The sequence below is a fragment of the Ruditapes philippinarum genome, unplaced genomic scaffold (assembly GCF_026571515.1).
Source record: "Ruditapes philippinarum isolate M1 unplaced genomic scaffold, ASM2657151v2 ctg3264_1_1_1_1, whole genome shotgun sequence".
In the NCBI taxonomy this organism is placed as follows: domain Eukaryota; kingdom Metazoa; phylum Mollusca; class Bivalvia; order Venerida; family Veneridae; genus Ruditapes; species Ruditapes philippinarum.
The window spans coordinates 24,462-48,491 of record NW_026851897.1 but is presented as its reverse complement, the minus strand read 5'-3'; the positions used below and the strand labels follow the sequence as shown (position 1 = coordinate 48,491).

Here is a 24,030-nt window from a genome sequence, read left to right as displayed (position 1 = left end):
ACAACAACATATTATTGAAAACTAACACCAATACTGAAGTATTGAAATTTCATACTAAATATGTCCTAAAACAAATATTCTTTTAAGATCTGGCTACACTACATCAAGCGAAGTCCCTCCATCCCCCAAAAAGATATAACAGATAATCAAAGCAAGCAGAAAAAAAAAGCAAAATAAAATCAAAAGAACAAAATAGAACAAGATAATTAGTATAATTGTAGAACAATATGGCACTTTATCAATATGTATTATAAATGTTGTTAAATAATCAATTTAAAAGCAGCAAAACAAATCTTTATCAAACAGACACTGATTAAATAAAGTTATAATATATCACATTAAAATAATTAAAGAATAAAAAAACACACACAAACACACACAAAAAATATTTATAACTAAACTACTGGTTAAACTAATTTGAATAAGAAATAAAGTATTTTTACTACACGCATATTTGTCACAATTTTTCATCACATTTTCATTAAAAGACCGCACATATGTCAAAAACTGTATTTGTAATCATCTTAATATATTACTTTCATAACAGGGATCATGTTGATAGGAATAGTTAGTTTATCGTATCACAGGCTTCCCTAATAAAATTGCAATAAAATGTCATAATTTATGTTGGAAACTTTTGAAAACTGTCACTGACACAGTTTATCTGAACCTTCTTGAGTTCCCTGTCTGTTTCTCAATCAACATGTTGTAGGTTCTAACCCAGGTTTGTACACTGTGTTTATAAAGGATCTCTTTGGGGAAGTCGGCCAGCACAGCTAGATCTAGGGTAGGATTGTCCATACCTTCTATATAACCCTTCAACCATTCACCTAGTCTGTTATAAACAAATATAGGACAAATACATTAATACAAAGATGAACAAGGATGTTTGAAAAATATTCTTAATTAATATCTAATTTAATATCAAAGTTTAAATTGACATTCAATAAGAATATCAACAACTGAACAAATGTATTACAAAAAAAGTACTTCAGGACCATTAATCAAATAAGATGAAAAGCCTAGCACAATGCCAAACAGAGATGAAGGGCCAAGTAACGAACAAAGTAAGAATTATTTTAATACCACGCAAAGTGTCTTAACATGTATGTAATTAACCAAGTATCACTCACATTCTCTGTTGTGAGCTCTAAAAATTTCTGAGCAGAAAATATGAAAAACAAAATCAACAAAGAAGGGCGGCATTCAATGAAGGCACCACCGGCAAGAAGCCCCACAGGACAAAGGAAACCAAAGAAACATACAAGGCAATTAAAGATAAAAATTAATAAAAAAAATCTACAGAAGAACTAGGATGTAGGGGAAGGGGGCAGAAACACGGGGTGGTTGTAGACATGAAACAAATCAAGAAGGAAAGGGAGATACCGTATACGTAAAAGACACAAGAGACACAAAAGTTTCACCACAATTGTATGACAAAGTAAACAAGACATACATCTGAGAAACACAGAGGGGCGCCTCATTGGAACGGTTAGCAGTATAAGCAAAATATGGGGAGTTTAAAACGGGTTATTTTGCACCAAACCTCACTCACATGTTCCTTTTAAACGAGACGATATAAATTAAGTATTGGAACCAATGAAGGACTAATATACTTAAACAACACTGAAATAAAGTATGAATATGTGTGTTCATGATGTATAGATTTCTGTCCATAGGTAATGAATGATGCCCCTCATTTTATGAAATATGTAACGAACTTGTAATTTAACTAATTATTACAAATTACAGATATCTAATAAACTTTTAATACCTATTACTAAATGTTTCAATGTAATCCTCGTCTGTTGAATTCTGTCTCACAGCCACAACTAATAGAATATATTCATGCAAGACTTCCAACAATTGAGTCAGCTTTTCTACTGATAATTTTTTCATGTATGCCCAATATTCATTTGTCAATTCATCTGGTAGTTCTTGGTGGAACTCTTGTTCAAGACTCTCAAAAGTAGACTGCAAAATACAGATGGTACATTAAAATGTTTCTACACATTAAAAGTGGGAAATCATTTACGCGAATGCAACAAAAACTATTCCACAAATTAGAACAACTTAAAATGGAATCCAATCGTATGTATTATGTATTATTTCCAGAAGATTATTATAAACGAAAAATGTTTTATATTTACTAATTTTAAGACGATCACAAAAGGATCAATAATATTGGAAACATATATTAGCAGATTATAAACCTCTGTGTGTTGATTATTTCCAATCATCTTTTTTGATTTCTGTAGTGACAGCAGTAACCATAGTGACTGTGCATGTCTTAATTCACACGCCTGCTGGGCCTACAAACAAATGTTAAAATATATATTTTAAACCCCACTTATAATCAGTATGACATTTTGAAAGCTTTTAAAATACAGGAATCACGTTACATCATTTACCTATTTCCAATTTTTTAAGCATGGTGCAATTGATCAAATAATACAAATGAAAGGAATGTATTACAAGCACTGAAAATGTTTAACAAAGTCTTGTGAAAATAAAAAAAAAACGAACATATTTACAACAAATACTATTTTTTTTATGACTTATGTATTGCTATTTTCTGCTCAGCACTTTTGTAGACAAATGTATCAATAAAACATCTAAGAACAAGTTTCATTATCCTTTTTTCATACATTTAAAAATATTATATTTCTAATTATTTATAGTTGTAGCAAGTAGTCAAAATATGAAATAATATAGATTCAATAAAAACATCTAAGAACAATTTTCATTATCTTTTTTCAAACATTTAACGAAATATTATATTTTAGATTATTTATAATTGTATCAAGTAGTCAAAATATGAAATAATATAAATTCCCCTTCTGGCTTAGTAGGGGGTATTTTCCCCTTTTTAAGTGTTTTTCCATAAATTTTATTTAAAAGGGTTTTATCGGGTTTTGCCCCTCCTGTAGACTTGAGAAAACTTATTGTAATGTCCAGATTGTCTAGTGATGTACATAGATCAGGAAGGTTCTTTATTTCACTGCATATTTGATTCTTTGTGACAGCACTAAGTCTCTCCTGAATATCAATAGTAGAATAATCTGTTCTGCTCTACTATACAATAATTGTTATAACTATGTAAAAACTTGAAAATACTTGTATATGTCGAAATAATAGTTTCTGGTTTAGCAAACATTTTAAGAATAAGATAGTATGAGCTTGTTTTTTTACAATCAAATCTATGCAGGGTTTTGTTTTATAGAGTTCTTGACTTTATATTAACTTTATATCTTCTTACATTGACTGGATTGGTTTATTATTGTTATTTCTCGTCCTTGACATATTAGAACAATTCCAAATCACTAATAAATTAGATGTTACTAGGAAAGATATGTTTGCTATCATTAAACATCTCTTGTGTACTTACCTGTGGAATCTTGTCAGCAAGTTTTTTGAATACTTCAGCATTGGTAAACTCTGTCCTGTATGTCATCTGGTCAATCTGAAATATATCTCACAGTGTTGATATAAATTTGTATCATAAATCAACGGTTATATATTCAGTGAAAATAAATTATTTATTAATTTAAAAAAATTATAAACACTATATATGTGTGTGTAACAGTATCTGTGGCCACATTAAACTTGTACAGCCTACTTTTGTGAAACTGTTCTATGCCTATTGCTTTTAAGTTTGCAGATATTGATATGTTTATAAAATATATTGTATATTATGTTTCTGTTGATATAACAGAAATGGTCATAACAAACATTTTTGCACTAATTTGTTTTGCCAATTAAGCTTTTCAGAATGCTATGAGCCAAGAGTTGTCAGGTAAAACGCATGGTCTTATCGGGATGAACATTCGTACATAGTTATTTCAGAATTTTCATCTTATGATAATCATAATCCTAACAGACAGACTAACATCTAACATAAAACTGTCACTTGTGGTGATTAAACTAAATTAGATCTCACATGGTTTTGTTTTGGCAATCATGGTAACTATTAAGATGACTTATTACTTGAAGAATATTGAACAATCAAATTATTCAACTCCCGACCATTCCAAACACAATTATGTCCGTTCAAATCAGTATTGAATTCCAAGCGATGAAAAACTTAGCACTTACGTTGACTCTATGAAACTTTATCATGTGATAAATTACGTTTCTAGAAACTTATCTGATTAAAAAATAAATAAATAAATACAAAACACAGAAATCACAGATATCAATATGTCTTACATCCATAGATATTTGGCAATTTCTATAAGAAATAAACTGATATAAGACTCTCACCATTAGCACTCTCCCAACTTCAATTCTTGACTTTGAAAACAAGAATCTGTCCATCAATTGTCTCTCTAAGGCAGCAAAGTCATACTCTATCTTTGTCCCTTTACCCATCTCAAATGAATACTGGCAGTTAGCAAGCACTAAAGGTAAAATGTCGTGCTGGGGGTCGTAGCTGATTAGATGTGCTGAAGTCACCTCTTTGGGGTTCACACTGGATATACTACTTTGCTTTCTATAAGAAAAGAAACACGGTTATACGAGTACTACAATGTAACTTTGATTTTAAAACAGACAAATTAACTTCATTAAGATCTTGTGTTTATAACTGTAACAATTAAAATATAAAATGGAATTGAAAAACTGAATACATTTTCAAAGTAAAAATTTCATAATCTAGAGTTTAAGTTTGAGTGTAATTGTGCAGCAAAAGAATTACATAGCAAAATTAACCATTTGCTTCTATATAAAATGATTATTCAAAGAATCAATTTATGATAGGACAGCAAACTTTCAATAACTTTTATAAAAAATATATCTAATAAGCTGTTTACAAACATTTAACCTTTTCCCTTATGAGCATATTGTAAAATGTGGCCGTTTTCATTGAAAAGCCTCCTGTTACAAGTTCAAACTACTATGAAACTATGAAAAATGCTTCAATACTGATGAAACTTCTCACAAATATTGACTGGACCATAATCTGTAAGATAATGCTCAATCTTAAATTTTCTGTTACCATGGCACCGAGGGGGTGTCTCAAAATTGCCAAAATCACTCTTCTCCCTTGTTTTTTCAACATGTTCAATCAAAACTGATTTCAAAGTGCTGCAACTTCTCAATGGATTGAGATAGAGTCAAAGGCTAAAGTTTCAACGTTGACTACAAATTACATTATGATCGCCCTGGGGTCATTTTTAGCCTCTCACAAGTCAAAAATTTTCTTCGCAATGAGGGGGAATGCCGCCCCCCTTCAAACCCCCTAAACAGAAGGGGGCACATCCCCCTTCTGGGAACCCCCTAATATACCTTTATGATGGGGGACGGCACCGAAGAAGTGGTAACTTTTTTTAACAACATTTCTCAAAAGAGAAACGGTGTTTGGGGCCTACATAGGGCATGTTTACACTGTTTGAGGCCTCAGAAAGGAAGGGGGCGCAAAGCCGTCAAAACACGCTTATATGAGGGAAAAGGTTAACCGTCTCAACCAATAATAACATTTACCTGGATAACTTTCATAAAAGAAGTATCAAATGACACAAGATGTCAGATTGTTTTGATCATAAGTTATAATGAAATAATGATTCATTTTTGTTTTCAAATTCTTCTTCCCTTTTCACCCCAAAAAAATTTAAAAATTAAAAATTTGAAATGAAAAAAAAACATATTTCATGGCCATTAAGGGGCCAACACTAACAAAAATTTTAATGATGACAAAAATTTAAATTCTGTTAACCCCAATTTTTCACAGTAAATAACTAAAAGGTTTGGGTTTTGTAGTTTTTTAAGGTATTTTAACCTCAAAACTTTGGATGGGGGTTTAGGGGCTTGTTTAGATAAAAAAGGGTTTGAGTAAATGTAAAACAAGATACAAAGCAAAATATAAAGTGTTTAGAAAAAACTAAACTGAAAATAATTTGTATGAAGTAAAAGAAGATTTTACATAAGGCATTGCCAACCTAGTATTGTACAAATTTGTTATACAAAAATATATGTATTGTTTATAAGTTACTTAAAATAAGAATGGCTGTATGATAAATCGCAAACCTTTGTGTTTCCTTTAAGTATTTATCTAGAAAGTCATTCTGTTTTCTCATCAAGAAATCTAACATTGCATATGAGCAGAGGCCTGCTTCTTTTGTGGTAGGTAGAAGCAATGATATTTGTGTTTTGTCATTGATGGTTTGTTGACAATACTCCTTTTGTACAGTCATAGGACCAAGTTCTGTAGGACACGCTGTAAAAGAACAAGGAAGTTCATTACTACATGATCAATCTTAACAATGATAGATGTTGAATTTGCGATCATCATTTAAGTTGGAGCCATATTTATAAGTTGTTTACATATAAAGTTTCTCATTCGTGCATGCACTAAGTCAATAGTCTCTATAAACTGATATAAATTAGGGTCAACTCATGGTATAAGTGAATACTCATTTGTCACAAGTAAACAACAACTTATTTAGCTCCTTTATTCAATAAATTCAGACAGTGGCCAATACCTGGTAAAACCCCTTTCTTACAATATATAAGCTAGACGATAGCTTCCCTACGTAACGAATATTTATAATTTTTGTGATGTGAACCATAGAGACAAGTTATTTGAAGTCACACATTTTTTGTCACTCTACCATAGTGACTACTATAAATAAATAAAACTATCATACATTATCAAAAGTTGTCAATCATAAATAACAACGATCTTTAACTGATGTAAGACAGCAAACAACTCACTATATAAAGCCAATGACTCCCTCACTAACTCCCAGGCAGCTGTAAAATCTTGTAATAATTGCAATGTTTCACCACCAGCTATTTCCTCTGTAATGAATGTAATGAACAATATAAATAGTATTCTACTGTCAATTGAATCAACTGGATGCATCAATCATGTATTATCATTTAGTGCTAACTTTTATTCTATTCAAATTTCAATAACTGTAAACGCATTTTTGCACTTTTGTCTGCATGTTAATGGCAATATTTATGTTTGTGTTTCTAACAAATAGTTACTTTAGAAATTTCTAAGAAATTGCAATAAAGTCAATCAATAACTACCATTTTTACAATATTGACATAATGATGCCCAAACAAATTGTGAATTAGATCTGTATAATTAATACTCATTTGAGTTTAAAAATAAAAACTTTTGTTACACCAAGCTACTAATCATTCTGCACAATTTTGTTTAGAATGCGATAAGAGTCCTGCTATTTATCTGACTAAATACTAAATAATATATACCATAAGAAATTTCTTACCTTACATTTAATAATGTGCACTTAACATAACATACCTCTTTTCAATTGAGCAACATTTATTTGTGACGCCTCAGCTTTGTCTAGTTTTCTCTGATACTTTTGAAACAGAGCTCGATGTAGACGTAAAATACTTGGAATGTAGCGAATAGCTCTTAGATGATGATCCTGAAAGATAATTTAAATTTTATACATCAGTTTTAACAAAGGCAATATTAAGAATGTAGTAACAAAGCCGGTGTTTGAACATGATGTTCTCTCTATCTCACCACTTATACTAATCTGGCTTTAAGCAGTTTTAGTTATCAGTTTACAACTAAAATGGAATGGCCAGACAGACAGCACACTTACTATCCTCTTGACATTGATTTATTATAAGTAAAAAGCAACAGCAGTGGCCTATAATTTTGACAGAAGACATACGTAATGTTTCAAAGAAACGCCTGCAGCAAAGGTGAAGAGAAAACTTAAATGCAATACGAAATGTCATTCACAAAGGTGTATAGTTTTGTTAAATGCAGAGCAGTTATATTTCTCGGTTGAACCAACGCCAAGATGAGTAGGACAATATTCTTTAAGGCTTAATATTAAGCTTTATGCTCATATAGATAGAAGTTGATATTACATCTGCAAATAGCCATGCTTTAACTGATGCATAAAACGTCTTAAACTGCATATAGAATAAGCAGATAACAAGGCAGGTAGAATAATCTTGATATATGACATATTTTATTAATCTACCTCTTTGAGAAAGAGTTGTAGAACTTTATGCTGTTGTTGAGATACTTTAGCTTCAACTTCTTGTCTAAGATGTTGTAGAGATATAGGTGTTCTATAACGCCAGACTCTTGGAATGTCTTCAAGAATTGCTGGATTCTCTCTCTCAACATTGGTGTCTGTCTCATACAGTAGACAGAGTAGAGGGTCTGCTCCTGTAACAGTTAAACATCTTATATGTACTTTATATTCGAAATTTAGTAAATAGCAATTAAGAGAATATGCCATAAAATGGAATATACAGGTAAGGAAAGTATACCTACATTTACTAATCCACTTACTGAATTATATTAAACAGTACTGTTTATACATATTAAGTTCACATAAGTAATTAGGAATGTTTTAGTTTTGATAGCAACAAAAATTAATTCAGTTCAGTTAGAACTGAATCAAGGACTTAGCTTACCTAGTCTCTGATCTTGTGCTATATCTTGGTTACATGCCTTTAAATTATTGTCAAGGTTCTGAAAAAAAAACAGCATCACAAATTTGAAATATAACAAAATGACAGAATAGAATGCAAGATAAGTCAGAAAAAGTAATGTTATTAAATTGAATTTTAATTTATTATAATAAACAAAAGAATTTAAAGCCAGACCAATGCAACTATGTAATGAAATGTAACCCAATTTATTCAGTGCGGTAAGGTAAAACTATCTAAAACAATATTGACTATATCAACTAAAATAATTTATGTGACATAAGGAAAAGTATCTCACCTGTAAAGATACTCGCAAAAAGTTTTCAGAGAAAGCAATTTCCCATTTACGTCTTCCCTCCTTGGTTGAAAGTTGGCTTATGTCTTGAGTAACATGTGTACCTAAATGAACAGTTTGAAGAAAAAAAAAACTGACAAAAATCTGTTTAAACTTTAAAACATCTTTGCAGTTTATTATATCTATAAAAACATTTTAGACTTGTTTACATAAAATATCCCAAATATGAATACACAGTACAATATAAAATAAAAAAATCATTGTTTCACAAAATTGGTTTGTTTTTTGTTACATGTGTTTTTGCTGGGGAATCTAAATATTAAATGGGACAACATATTTGAGTGTTTTAAGTGCGACTTCCAAAAACTTGCAACTCACTACTGAAAGTTCAATTCCCGCCTGAGGTTATGGATTCTTTCAGGTGATATATGCAGCTCCCTATATGACCTTTACAACAGTGTCAATGTGATAAAACACCCCCTAAATAAATCTTAGATCTAAACTATATACAAGCCATCAATATAGAGTAAGTATATGTAATTAGCTGAGCTGATATATTTTAAATTACACAACAACAAATGAAATCCTCAGGACATAATAACAAACAACAAATAATTAGGACAGACCATCATTGTGTATTCTCATAATTTGATTGACAATAGTATGCATCAATAACAATGCGTCATCTATGCTTCTACCAAGGGTTCTTTGTAGATCATCTATATCCAGGTTTATATGAGCCCATAAAAACTCAACAACATTGTTCACATCTATATCTGGTCTGATCAATCTCTGTATAGCCTATACATTTCCGAAAGAAAGAAAAAATGTTGTTTAAGCAAACATAAACAAATTTTGTTTTTTGCATTATATTTTGTCAAATTCAAAGATAAAACAACTGGTGATAACATAAATCTGACATAACATTTCAAGATTAGGGATTATAACTTTACAGCAAAACTCCCCTATTCTAAATGTAAGCATCATCGGTATTAAAATTATTTAATGGGTCTGCCAACTGTCTGCCTGAATAATGTTGATGCCTTTATAAGCCATGTTTAATACAAATGATAACAGTTCATACAATCAAGAACTTGAGTACCGTAGTTAATATCTTTCTTCAGAGATGCATGTTTATACAGACCTTTAGTTGGGGTAGAAATAATATTCATCTTGTGAACATAAACCATTAGAAACTCTAATATTGAAAATATTTAACAGTTTTTCCAGTATTTACATCGAAGGCTTTTCACATTCCAATAACCGATACTAATATTTTAAACAAATGACATTAAACTTCTACATAATCTCAACATGGGCAAAATCAAGAATATAAATTGATGAACCCTGTGCTACACCTGAAACCAGATCAAACATTTATAGTTGTTGATTTACACCGGATTATGGTCATATGTACCTGTTGATTTACACCGGACCCAATATACATTGCCATGTGTAGTAGAAGTCTAACTGCAGCACAGTATGTAGGTGAAAGTGTCCTCTCTGGCTTAGGACCTGGCCCCCTAGTTGCAGCACGGCCGAGAATATGGCCTGTCTTTGTGTTATCATTACTAGGAAATCAAAAACAAAGAAATTTGCTAATTATGACCTGTCCATACTCAAACATTTTTAATTAAATTTCAAACACCAATTAAGCCAAAAAAAATACTTACCGTAAGGGTTTATTTCTAAAAATATTTGTTTTCAAATTCAGAGTTAAAACTTATTATCATTGCACATATGATAGAACCAACAATCTGATTTACATAAACCCTTAAGTAACGCTTCACATTACCACATATAAGATTGAAATAGATCAGAATTTATGTCACATTGGCATCGATTTGCTAATTATGCTTTTGAAACTTAGTACAGTTATTGGAGTGTTAAGCACTGAAGTCAAAATACCACTTTGTATACATTTTTCTACTTTCATGACAATCATTTCACACTCATTGCTACTTTCTTCATGTGATAAATAATTACCGTTAGGAAATATGAAGCTTTGGCAAAACAACAGTGAATTCTATGACAATAAATGTTCTCATGCTCATAAGAGTTCAAAGAAAAAAAACTGAAATTTGTTTACTTCGTTGAGTATATTTAATACTTATTTAAAATGAGACAATTCGAAATGTGTTACTTTTAAGAGTATATGTTTCCATACCTATTCAAAATAAACAAATTGATAAATTTATGATAAATATTATACGAATATGAACAATTAAATTAATTCAGATATCGACATAAGGAGTTGCCAATCAGGGAAAGGCATTTCAAAGCTATTTATAGATAACAATGTATAATATAACAAAATGAAATATGTAATGGCTTCATTTCTTTGAAAAAGGCAATCCCAGGCAATAAGAGACATAGAGATAAGATATACATTTTGTATTTTTTCAAGGTTATATTTCATTAAACATTTTTGGAAACACTCTTAATATGGAAACAGTATTCGTATGCTACGGAACACTACAAAAATATAACAACCAAATTCGTTAAATTGATATTCACATTTGAATTATTCAATCAATTAACTGATGTGTCCTGGTTTTATGTATCTATGTAATATCTAATATATATTCAAATGTTACAAGGTACTGCTCCTATGCATTGTAGTATATTTTATGTTTTCATGACAATTTAATATGGCTACATAAAATACTTTTGGACTTAAGTAGAGGTCCACTTGGCAATGCTACATGCCAAACATCTATGCTCTCTGAACCGCTGTTCAGGTACAAGTCTTATATACCCGAATGACATGTTTAATATTACTTCTGTGAAGGTCCAATAGGCACTTGGGCAATATCACATGTGACCTTCTTATGCATATGATAAGAACTATCAAAATAACTTTTCTAGTGGGCAAAATATGGATCGTTCCTGTGAATTTAGGTCAAAATGCACCAAATAAATTAGACAATGTTGTTTAGAAGAGGTGGATAACATCGAACGTTGACATACTGACATTTTAAACGTTTCGCTTCTGAGCACTTTGTGTTCAGGTGAGCTTAAAATTTGTTTATATGTAAGCACAAAAGTGTTCAGGATGGGCAGTAAAACATTATTGTTAAACCCACCAAGTGTCTAGTTTATTAGTCGGAAGCAAATTGTTAATATGTCCTCCTATTTTCGCCCTATTAGGCACCTGGCTATTCCACACTACTCACATGATATTGTTTTGATATACAAACTTTAAGGCAGAATGTTGATGTAAGATCGCATCGTGTGTGGTACATATGATTTGGTCATTTCATTATATTTCTTCAGGGATAACATCATGGTTGAAGTACATGCTTATAATATCATTTGTTTAGCACTGACAATATTTGACATTCTTTTCTCACAGAAATGACAAAACATATATCAACACTTGTAAAGATGCTAAACTGACTTAGAAATATACTTCACACATCAGCCCTCACCCCATTTTACATCAAGACTCAAAATGATAATGATGAAACATAATACATGTAGTACCAAACAAAAATAGTAGCCACTGACCTATTGTCTTTAATGTTGCCTGGTTTCGGAATGTGATTGTCACCACCAATAACTGCACCACAAGTAGGGCAATTGGTAACAAATGTTGGTCGTCCACACTATATCAAGCAAAATAGTATAGTCAGAAAACCTTATTGTCTTTAAATAATATTGTTACTGGAAGCACACTTAAATCTTTATTATTTATTAAAATATAGAAAAATATAAAATATAATATTTTACATGCTCTACTTTATACAAGTTGTTACAATAATATGGGCTTTTTCTCTGGAACAAATATTTTTGTAAGACTCCATGTAGATATGCACACAAAGAATGCCCATTTCTTGATGTTTCATTCTCACAAAAACTCTGTTTCGAACTGCTGATTTATTGTACGTGTAAATACTGTCATTTATAGCGCACATATATTTTATCATTCCAGAACCCATCGGATATATAAATATTTAGACAATTGGACATCTATATATTTACTGCACAAAATATTATACTTTGCAACCATATAATTATTATCATGTCAGTTGAAGGAATTATAAGAACTACCGTCCACGATACAGGCCAAGATATTACGATTATTCACCGACACAAAATCAGTAACTGTCAGTTTACCTTCTATAATTATTTCTGTATGAAAAGTAAGCATCTATGACTATAAGGAAATATGTGTTGTTCTTAGCTCCACATAGATAAAGCAAAATATGAGATTGTAATAGTAAATGAACTTAATATTGCTGTAGCACATACTCTTATTCTAAAATCCGCCATTATTATGTATCATACTGTTAAAACTCACCGAAAATTATTGTTTTGCAATATGCTTGACCGTCTTATAATATAAGGTAGTTAGAAGTTTGCCAAAACTGTCATTTTCAGATTCAGTTACAATTTTGTATTTCACAAATGCATAGAAACACCTCCACAGAGTTTACTAGAAATGTGTCCATAGGACACGGGTGCCCACACACTCCACTGTTTTGCCAATCTTATGACTCTAGGTCAAATATGTTTTGGCTACATGTGCCACAAGTTGAAAACTAAAAATCTTTTACTAAGTAAAGGGCAAGAACTTTACAAATACTGAATAAATCCACAAGCGATATCGCTAAGGGCATAAGTACACATGCTGACCATCATTCTTGTAAACTTTCAGGCCTACCGGTCAAATACTTTTTTGCAAATTGCAAATTTATACTAAGTCAAGGGAAATAACTCTAACTAAACTGAAAAAATCAACATGCAGTTACCAGAATAACTCTGACAAAACATACCAGGTAATAAAACCACAAGCAAAACCCTAGGTGCACAACTTCACATGCTGATCTCTAACAATAGAAATTAATTACTCTAACAATACTAAATATATCCACACTAAAATACCTAGATGCACAACTACACATCAACATTCCTGTAAAGTTTCATGACTCTAGTTCAAATACTTTTTGATTTACATGTGACACAAGTTGAAAATTGCAAATTTTTACTACGTCAAGAGCAATAATTCTAAAAATACTAAATATATTGACACAAAAATACCCAGGTGCACAACTACATATGCTGATCAACATTTTTGTAAAGTTTCATGACTTTAGGTCAAATACCTCTTGAGCTTCATGCGACACAAGTTGAAAATTGCAAAGTTTTACTATCTTAAGGGCAATAACTCTAAAAATTAAAAATATATCCACAAGAAAATACCCAGGTGCACAACTACACATGCTGATCAACATTTCTGTAAAAATTCATGACGTTAGGTCAAATACTGTTTGATCTACGTTTGACACAAAATGAGAACGAAGGACGGATGGATGTACGGACAGACAGACGGACAAGGGTAAATCTAAATCCCCTCCCCCTAAAGTGGGGGCACGAAAAGTAACAAATGGTAAGTTAACGATATGTTAACATGTCAGTTAGTCAGTTTAAAACCTAAATCAGACCATATTAAATTTTACTTCTTTTTAAATAATTTATACTTACATCACCGACAACGTACACATGACCATTGGGGCATCCTGTAACAAAAGTCAGGCTATATAAAATTCTTGTAAGTAATCTGTCTGAAAATTATATAGATTTTATCATATTATCTTATAACTAGTATATTTTTTTTTCAAAAAAAATTCTTACTCATTCATTTATTTGAAAAATGTATTATAATGAACAGAAAGATCTTTTTTATATAGATATTCTGAATCACATTAATCAGCCTTAATTAATCTTACTATAAAACACAGGGTTACTATCTGCTCCTCTCACTTGATTCCTGGCAGCTAACAAAGCCTCTTTTACATCTTCAAGGTCATCTTGGGGCATGGTGGGTAAATATGAATTCTGTTACAAAAAAGGTACTTAATATCAACCTAACTTCCCAATAAGAAATTGTCACAACTTACTTTTCGAGACTTTTATGATTACCTGCTGAATAATCAACTCCAAATGCCATGCAATTAAGCTCTGCGATTGAAAATTAGATACCAACATTTTTTCGTTTCCTCTGAAACCAATTGTATAAATTAATTCCTTGTAAAGTAAGTAAAGTTAAGAAAAGATTAATAACTGTCATGTCCTCCAAAAATGTAAGCGACACGACCAGGAGCGAGCTGCGACGTGGCCTCAGGAAACAACCCTCCAACAGAAGCTTTATGGTGATGTTGAGGACCTAAGACGGACCACATCCTTCATCGTTGATACTGGCGTAGTCGTGTAATTGCGAATGCAAGTAAGTAAGTAAGTAATAACTGTCATAAAATTTCATAACCTGGAGATGAGGGTGCCCCTTTTTGTGTTCAAGTTTAAGAACCTTACATTGTCCGCCAGGAATATACAGTTTGCAACATTTTAACAATACAATTACTGGTAGTTTTCAAAAATAACACAAACAAAAAAAATTTCATTTAGCATTTTTTGCATGTAAAATTTACATCTCCATTCATAACAGCAGTTATTCATATTTTTCTCAAAACAAATGCAATTTTCTTAATTCAAGGGACTGTAAAATGACATTTTCTAGCTACAATACATTTCACGGTACCTGTACCATGTGAGATTTTACGATATGCGTGGATCAAGAAACAAATATCCCGGAACAACCAAAATTCAATCAGTTAAGCTCTTTCTGGCTAATAATAAAAGTAAGGGCAAATTATACTTTAAATTTATTTTAGCTATTAATGCACCTATTAACGTTTATTTATTTTAAGGTTGGTACATTTTCAACAGGTCTTGAACTTTCTTTGAAAACAATAAAAACGATATGACCCACTTGGGTCACTCATAGGAATATTTTAACATAAATTCAAACAGCAGGGTAATCATCACTGAAGAATTTATTCAAGATAAATCAGGGCTACTAAAATTGTAGAAAATTTCACAACAATCTATTCAACGATTTTCAACAGTTTTTTCAAGAGTTTTAAAAACCTACACTAAATTTAATAACATATGTACAGTGCAATGCATTGGTATATGTATAAAAAGTGCAGTTAAAGGTTTCACCTCTTAGTATGCTTTTTGGGGTGTAAAATAATAAATGCATCCAACCATTACAGCCATTTTACCTTCCCCATTTTATAATATTACCAAATATTGAATCTTGTATAGATATGCCAGGTGGTATCGCTTACAAAAGATTTATTCTACAATCATCAAATGAAATAAACTTGATAACAATTTAAGAATTTATTACTAAGGACCCCAACGTAAAGTCTGATGAATATTTAGTGGTACATATATAAATAAATGTTTTAAATACACCCAAGACTGAGGTAAATGGTAATACTTTTTTTTAAACAAGTGCTATTTTGATATAGTTAAAGTATGAAAATTTACATTGTTTCATGTAAAACGGTTTTTCTGATCACATCTGACAGTAAATCAAGAATAGCATTTCTACAGGAGTGGAAGTTAACACAACATATGACTTTATGCAAATAAATCTGACATGACATCAGCGCTGCAGCATTAAGAATGTATTTGAATTTAGGTTGTGATTGAAAATTAGTTGTTTCGGAATACAATAAAAAAAAACGCGGGTTCATTTCCTTCCTCAACTTTTTAAATATTTGATTTTCTTAATACCTTCAAACTCCAGATCATAGAATGATACAGGAAAACAAATAGTAAATTGACGAAACTATTTGAACGATCACTTGGTTTCATTTTTCGAAAAAGTCATGATTTATTACTCAAAAGCATTTTACGTGTTGGTTCCTCACTAAAATGAGCTAGATTATTAAATTAATTATATATCAAAAATGTTATGGCAGAAAATGAAACATGAACCGTCTTTTGTATTGTTCTTTTTCCATTATTCAGATCATTTAATGTCAAGTTAAAACCCTGTGAATTCGATACAAAAGAAATGCAAAGAAAGAGATATAACTTACAGTATAGTTCTGTGGATTTGTCATCATGGCAATCAAAGGCTGCAACAAAGTACCTGCCCCATTAAAACGTGACATCACACAAAGGTAGTGTACAATGAGGCACTGTAGCCCTTGTGAGCGTAAATTCGCACCCTCAATGACTGCTAAATGTCTGGGAACAAGCTGGTTCATCATCATGGCATTCACCAATGCCTGTAAATAGATTAAAAGTAAATAAGTGAAACATCATGGTTTACCATACGTCTGGTGAATTCCATAATGTTAAGATAAGTTTTAGGCTATAAAGTAATAAAAAAGATCCCAGTTTTATATTAATGAATGTAGTGCCAAATTATAACAATTAATTCTCAAATTGGTCTTCTGACTTAAAATTCACTCACTTGCTAACAAGAGGGTCATGTTGGCTTAACATCGCTCACCTAAATATTTATACTCTTAATGACACGGAACAAGTAAATATTGTTAACTGTCAACGACAGCAGATATAAAATCTTATCCTTAAACTGATATCGCAAAGTTTATATTTGTTTCTGAAATAGTGCACATATAAAAACATAACCGATTTTATTACCAAAGGCAAACAACAGTTACATAAGAAGTCACCGATTGCTATACAAAATAAATGGTTACCTTTGAAGGCTGCTATTAAAATCAATGGTAGATTCACTCATTGTCATGGAATGTTAATGTTTACAAGTCAAGTCTTTGGTCTTTATAAACAAGAGGACCATGATGGCCCTGAAGTCGCTCACCTGTATATAGCCCCCCCCCCCGGAGCGGGGCCAGTTTTAACCCCAGGGCTTTTATTTGAACAAATTTGGTAGACACCCATTAGAAGATGTTTCATGCTAAACATCTAAGGTCTTGCTCGTTGGGTTTTTTAAAAAAAGATATTTTAAGTTTTTTCTTTACACATAAAAATTATATTTAAAAACACCCCTGGGGCTGGGCCAGCTTTGACCCCAGGGCTTTTATTTGAACAATCTTTGTAGACACTTACTAGAAGATGTTTCATGCTTAATATCTAAACTCTAGCTATTCGGACTTTTCGAAGAAGATTTTATGTTTTTGTTATACACATTTAAGGAAAATCAATGTCCCCCGGGGCGAGGCCAATTTTGACCCTAGGGCTCTTATTTGAACAAACTTGGTAGACATCTATTAGAACATGTTTCATGCTAAATATCGTAGCTCTATCTCTTTGGGTTCTTTAAAAGAAGATTTTTAAGTTTTTACTATATTCATATAGGAAAAATCAATGACCCCCTGGGGCGGGGCCAATTTTGACCCCAGGGCTCTTATTTGAACAAACTTGGTAGACATCCATTAGAACATGTTTCATGCTAAATATCTTAGCTCTAGCTCTTTGGGTTCTTTAAAAGTTTACTATATGCATATAGGAAAAATCAATGACCCCTTGGGGCGGGGCCAATTTTGACCCAAGGGCTTTTATTTGAACAGACTTGGTAGACACCATTAGAAGATGTTTCATGCTAAATATCTTAGCTCTAGCTCTTTAGGTTCTTTTAAAGAAGATTTTTTTAAGTTTTTACTATATACATAAAGGGAAAATTAATGACCCCCTGGGGCGGGGCCAATTTTGACCCCAGGGCTTTTATTTGAACAAACTTGGTAGACACTCACTAGAAGATCTTTCATGCCAAATATCTAAGCTCTAGCTCTTTGGGTTTTTTAGAAGAAGATATTTAAAGTTTTTTCTTTTGGTTGCCATGGCAACCAGAGTTCTGCATGGAATTAAATTCTTTGAACAACTTTGTTAAGGCTTCACACAAGGAACATCCCTGTTAAGTTTCATTATGATCTGCCTTATGGTTTCAGAGGAGATGTCGTTTTAAAAGTGTGAACGGACAGCGGACGACGTACGACGTATACGACGGACGAAGAGTGATCCTAATAGCTCACCCTGAGCATATGCTCAGGTGAACTAAAAATAACAGCTTGCTATGAAAAGGTTGATGGCTGCTATAAAGTCACTTACTTGCTATGAAAACTAAGCTTTAGCTCTTGTACATTTGAAGAAGAATTTGTTTTTCTGTAATGCATACATGTAAATAAGTCTGTGTAAAATGAGTCGCCCTAGGACAGGACAATTGTTCATCCAAGTTTTTGTCTTCTGGTTGCCATGGAAACCAGAAATTTTTAAAGAGCTTCATGCCAGGAACATTCCTGCTCAGTTTTAGCAATATTGGCCTATTGGTAAAGAAGATGTTGCTTTCAGAAAAAGTTTGACGCCATTAAAGACGCATGGCGGATTCAGAGTGATCCAAAAAGCTCACCTTTGAGCACTTTGTGCTCAGGTGAGCTAATAAAAACCAGAAAAGATTCAAAAAGACAAAAATACATTTGAGTGTTATTACCTTATTTCTGACTTCATCACTAGCACTAGTTTCAATGAATTGTGTTATAGTAGCCTTTACCTGGGAATAAAAAAAAATGGCATTTATACATTTACATCTAGCCTGCAAATAATTGTTAAAATAGACAATAAAATGCTAATTTATGTGTTTATAACTATGTAAAAAGATCAGTATATTGGCATTTGACCAAAACAAATGGTGACTGAAATGGTTTCAGTAAAAAATAATGTTATATTTTGCCACAATTGTTTTTAGTTATATAATCTATTTGATCCTAAAATTGATCCTCGCTTTGATCCATTTACTTTTGTATTTGTTTTGTTATTTGTTGATTTTATCCTAAAACAGGTTGGTTTCTTTGCAAATATGCAATTATTTATATTTCGAATATTTACCATTTAATTCTAGCATAATACGATCAGTTTTAGTTTTATAAAACAATGAAAATAAAATCAGGATCAACTGATCCTGATCTTTTATTTATGAACGCGGGGCCTGATGCTCAAATGAGGATCATCAATAATCCTAAGTTTGAAAAGCATATCTTACTACGATATGACTATTCATGTAAAAGGAAGGAAAGTTACAAATTTAAATAAGTTTTGATCAATAAAAATATAATTATGTTTTATTTCTTAAACTGATTTCAATGTATACAGATCTTTTTGTATGAATGTCACAAATTGTTGGATGATTAAAACAATATATGTTGTAAGGAAACTAAGAAACGTGTATATTATTAGTTATAAAGATCGTTGACGGGTTATACTGCCCTATATAAACGGCTATCTGTAAATATAATCCGAGCAACTAGGCGAGGGTTATATTGCAAACAACCGTTTATATAGGGCCATATATAACCTGACAACAATCTTTCTAACGAATTTATAATACCGCAAGCATCATTTTTTAGAGAAAAAAGTAAGATTTCGTCATGAATTGACAGTAGACGTGTTTATAAAACTATAAAAACGTCACGATTATTCAATGAAAAACGACGTTACAAACGTGCAGTATTATATAATTTCAGTTAACTGCATGTAAGTAACATTTTTCATTTTAACATACAGGGTCTTCAACTGACTGATTTACTATATTAGCATAGACATTTAATAAGCATGTAATTGATTGACAATTAGTTAACAAAAATGACAATTTTAAGTTGAATATATATACTTGTTGTGTAAGTTTCCTTTGATTTTGTGGGTACAAATATGAGCTAGTGATTTCCCTATGAACAGCAAGCTGTAAAAATGTCTCAGCTCTTCTTCCTGCAGTATGAAGTTCCTAGAAAATAAAAAAAATTCATCTTATTGATAGTCCAGCTAAATGTATACCATGATTAAAGTGATGATAAGTTTATAAATATATCGCAATATAAAGCAAAACCTTCGGTTCTTCCTAAAGCTGCGAAGCATTGAGTATTTAGATTATATTCTTAGAGTCTCATTATAAGTGCCCCTCTGATAAATATTCAATGTATACATAATACTTAATGTGCACTTTTTTACATTAATTTAAGGAAAGGTAAATATATACAAAACACTTACATTTACTTCGATTACGAAATAGGAGAATAATAAATTTACCTGCATAATTTCCTCTAGGTGTTCTATACTCTCTCCGATAACTACTTTTGTTAGAGCTTCTCTCACTTGCCTGTAACTTTCACCACACACAATATATCTATCTGATACCTCAACTACCTACAACAACACAACCACAGCATAAAAACACATCAAAATAATTTACACTAAACCACATTCATTGTCATTATTTTCTTTGTATCATACATGATAATTATAATTATGGTCTATTTCATGTATTCAAGGTTTGGGAAGACAATGGTTTCATCCATAGTAAAAGTAGATCAGTTATCAGAACAAGTTTAACTCTTTAAACAACGAGAGGACTTTTTGTAGTTGTGGAATATTTGTTTGATTCGAAAATGTTTAATAAATAGGCAGAATAGTCTTGTTATCGTCTTTTTTCGCAGTTTCCATAAAATCAAAATTGGAAAAATGGGAAGGGTTGGGTACAAATTCCTGGGGCATATTATATACCCCGGGAACTAACGGGGTCCCGGCAAAAATTTTTGGGGTTTCTGAAAAAAAAGCGGGAAAAGAACTGGGTGAAAGGGCCCAAATTTTAACGGCTAAATTTTTATTAAAATATTGTTTATGTCTTAAAGTATTTTAATTTTTTTGTTGTTTTTTTTAAACGATTTATGTGTTCAAATAAAAAGATTGTTTAAGGTTCCTTGATCTAAACTGTTTTAAAAAAAAATTTTAAAATTTGGGTTTTAATTTTTTCAAACAAAAATTTAAATTTAAATTTGATAAAGTAAAAAGGGAAAAAACCCCCACTGTGGGGTTGGTGGGCCTTTCAATAACTAATTTCATTTTTTTTTCAAGTCGCGAAAAATTTTTGAATGTTAACAAAATTTTCGGGGGCGAAATGTTCTACAAATTTTTTAAAAAGGATATTGGGGTATTTTTATTATTTAAAAACAAAAATTTGAAAAAGAGTTACCAAATCCCCCCCGGGGGAAATTTTTAGAAAATAAAAAAAGGGGCATTTTTAAAAAATTGAAGTATGGATTAGGCCCTTTGCCCTTTGATCAATGTTTGTTTTGCAAATGAACAATTTTTTTAAAGAAATTTGTAAATTAAAGGGTTTTTTAAAATTTCATGTTCCTTTGCCTTTGTGTGTTGATTGGAGGGTGGGGGTGAAAAGGTTTTTGTTTTTGAATATGTTTTATTATACTTTTTGGTCCCAAAGTATTTTAAAAATTTCCCTTCTTGGAGTTTTAGCTCGGCCCAAAAAATTTTTCCCCTATAAAGCTATGTAATTTTTTTTGCCTTTTGTGTGATTGGGGGGAAAGGGCCATTTTTTGCGCCCGGGAATCTCTTATTTTTTGTGTTTTGTGCCAAAGTTTTTTTTAAAATTTCTTGTCTAGGGAAAATTTTTTGGGAAATGGACACAAAAAAACCCCTTTTTAAAACCTTTGTAAATTTTTTGCCCTTCTGGTGTGACCTTGCCCTTGGAGGGGGGCCCCACGTGTTTGGGGTATTTTTTCTTGGGTTGACTTTTGTGTATTTTTAAAACCCCCTTAAAATTTTGGGAAAAATTTAAATGGACGGGAAAAACAAAATATCCCTTAAAAAAAAGACTCTTTTAAACCTTTGCCCTTTCTAAGTGTGCCCTTAAACTTGGGGTAGGGGTGAGGGTTTTTACACCTGTTTAAAATTGTCTTATTTTGCAAACCTTTTTGGCCCTAGTTATTTAAAAACCCCAAGAAGTTCTGATCGACAAAAAATATCCCTTAAAAGAAACTAAAATAATCAATTTAACCTCAAAAGGTGTGCCCCTTAATTGGGAGGTGGGGGTTTCGGTGGGCATAACCGTTCTTATTTTATTTTGCTATTTGGGGCAATTTCCCAACCCCTTTGATCTTAAAAAATTTTAGTCCCGGCCCCAAAAAATATCCCCCTGTAACAGACTATGTTAATCTTTTCCCCAAGTGTGACTTGCCTTGGGAGGTGGTGCCCCGGTTGTTGCAATTACCCCTTTTTTATAAAAATTGTGGCAGTTTTACAACCCTTCAAAAAAAAAGTTAGGGACGGACCAAATTTAATCGAAATTTGACTTGAATGAGCAATGCGGCTTGACCCTGAAGAAGGGGTTGGTTGTTGCAGCATGACCAATCGTCTTATTATAACAAACATTTGTGTCAAGTTATTTCAGATTCCTTTGATAAATGACAAAGTTATGGACCGGACACGAAAGTGTGACGGATGGATGGACGTACTAACAAAATGGTACTTATGTGACTTTGATCTTTTTGGCCGTTTTTAGTCACACAAGGCTTAAAAAAGACACAAGTAAAAACGGAATGAATAGGATCAAAGAGAATTTACTGTTACCAGTTGTTCTCCAAGTCACACAAGTATCTCTGGGTTCGTACGGACAGACAGATAGACGGAGCCTATTACTATATCCCCCTTTTTTCTTTGAAAAGGCGGGGGACAATTAAATGAAATAAATCAAAGTTTCAAAATTTACAAACAAGTAACATACTTGATCTCGGTTTAAATCCTTCATTCTGATCCACCTTAAAAATGTTGCATGGCTACGGCATATTGCCTGATACACATCTACACCGTAAAATCGACACAGGTGCTTCACCAGGTAAATTCTGTTAATGAAAGACAATGAGTTCCGAGAATTTTATATTTCCAGCCACAGTATGGTTATAAACAATTTATAAAATATCATGCCCACGCCTCACTGATTTAAAAATTTGGTTCATAATAAAAATAATTGTATTTAAATTTTTTTGCGTTTCAAAAAATTGTTTTGTTTTTTCCCGTTTTTTAAAAAATATTTTCGAATTGAAATACGCCCAAGTATTAAATAATATTAAATTAAAAAACAAATGTATTTTTTTACTTAAAAGTTTTTTAGCCCCTTATGGCATTCTTACAGCTGTTCACGATGTCTGTGGGAATGTTTTTGGGTCCCTCGTGTATCTATTTTCTGTTTGTGTTTAAAAGCAAAAACATAAACATTAATAAAAAAGCCTTTTTAACTTAACAATACGGTTACAAAATAAGACAATACTGAAATACCAACATTTACTCCCATTTATTTTTCTACCTTGTCTTTTAAAATTTTATCTTAACGTTTTCCCTTTTATTTTCTCTTTTTATTTTTTTGTTCTGTTCTTATGCAAATATGCTATATATTGGGCTGCAACGGGACCCTTCAAATTGGAAACCCCAAAAATTCCCCACTTTGATTCATTAATTTTAATTCTGCCTAGTTGAGTTTTTTGATGCATACTTCCCCTGTCTTCCCCAGCATGATTTGCTTTTGTGGGCTTTCCCTATAAAAATGTATTAATTTTTTTATATTTAAAAAAAAATTTAAAAAACAGAGATATCACTAGGCATCATCCCCCCAACAGAACTTTTTGAAATAATTGGTCTTAAAAAAAGTTTAAAATAAACCTTACTAAAAAATAAGT

General features: G+C 31.7%; 1 protein-coding gene across 1 annotated transcript; it reads right to left on the bottom strand.

Annotated features, from left to right (window-relative positions):
- Positions 1-660: 660 nt before the first annotated feature.
- On the bottom strand, positions 661-23,222 carry LOC132742064 (E3 ubiquitin-protein ligase rnf213-alpha-like). Its single transcript, XM_060730352.1, has 22 exons — positions 23,082-23,222; positions 20,591-20,707; positions 20,178-20,288; positions 19,002-19,061; positions 16,624-16,815; positions 14,461-14,569; positions 14,216-14,250; positions 12,239-12,336; positions 10,146-10,299; positions 9,355-9,529; positions 8,732-8,832; positions 8,419-8,476; positions 7,977-8,167; positions 7,274-7,403; positions 6,712-6,798; positions 6,025-6,214; positions 4,264-4,492; positions 3,389-3,463; positions 2,920-3,039; positions 2,214-2,312; positions 1,775-1,974; positions 661-835 (listed from the first exon to the last, which is right to left on the bottom strand). Exons 1-22 carry the CDS (start codon positions 23,103-23,105, stop codon positions 661-663), a joined length of 2,730 nt encoding a protein of 909 aa, XP_060586335.1. The 5' UTR covers positions 23,106-23,222.
- Between the last annotated feature and the right edge of the window lie 808 nt (positions 23,223-24,030).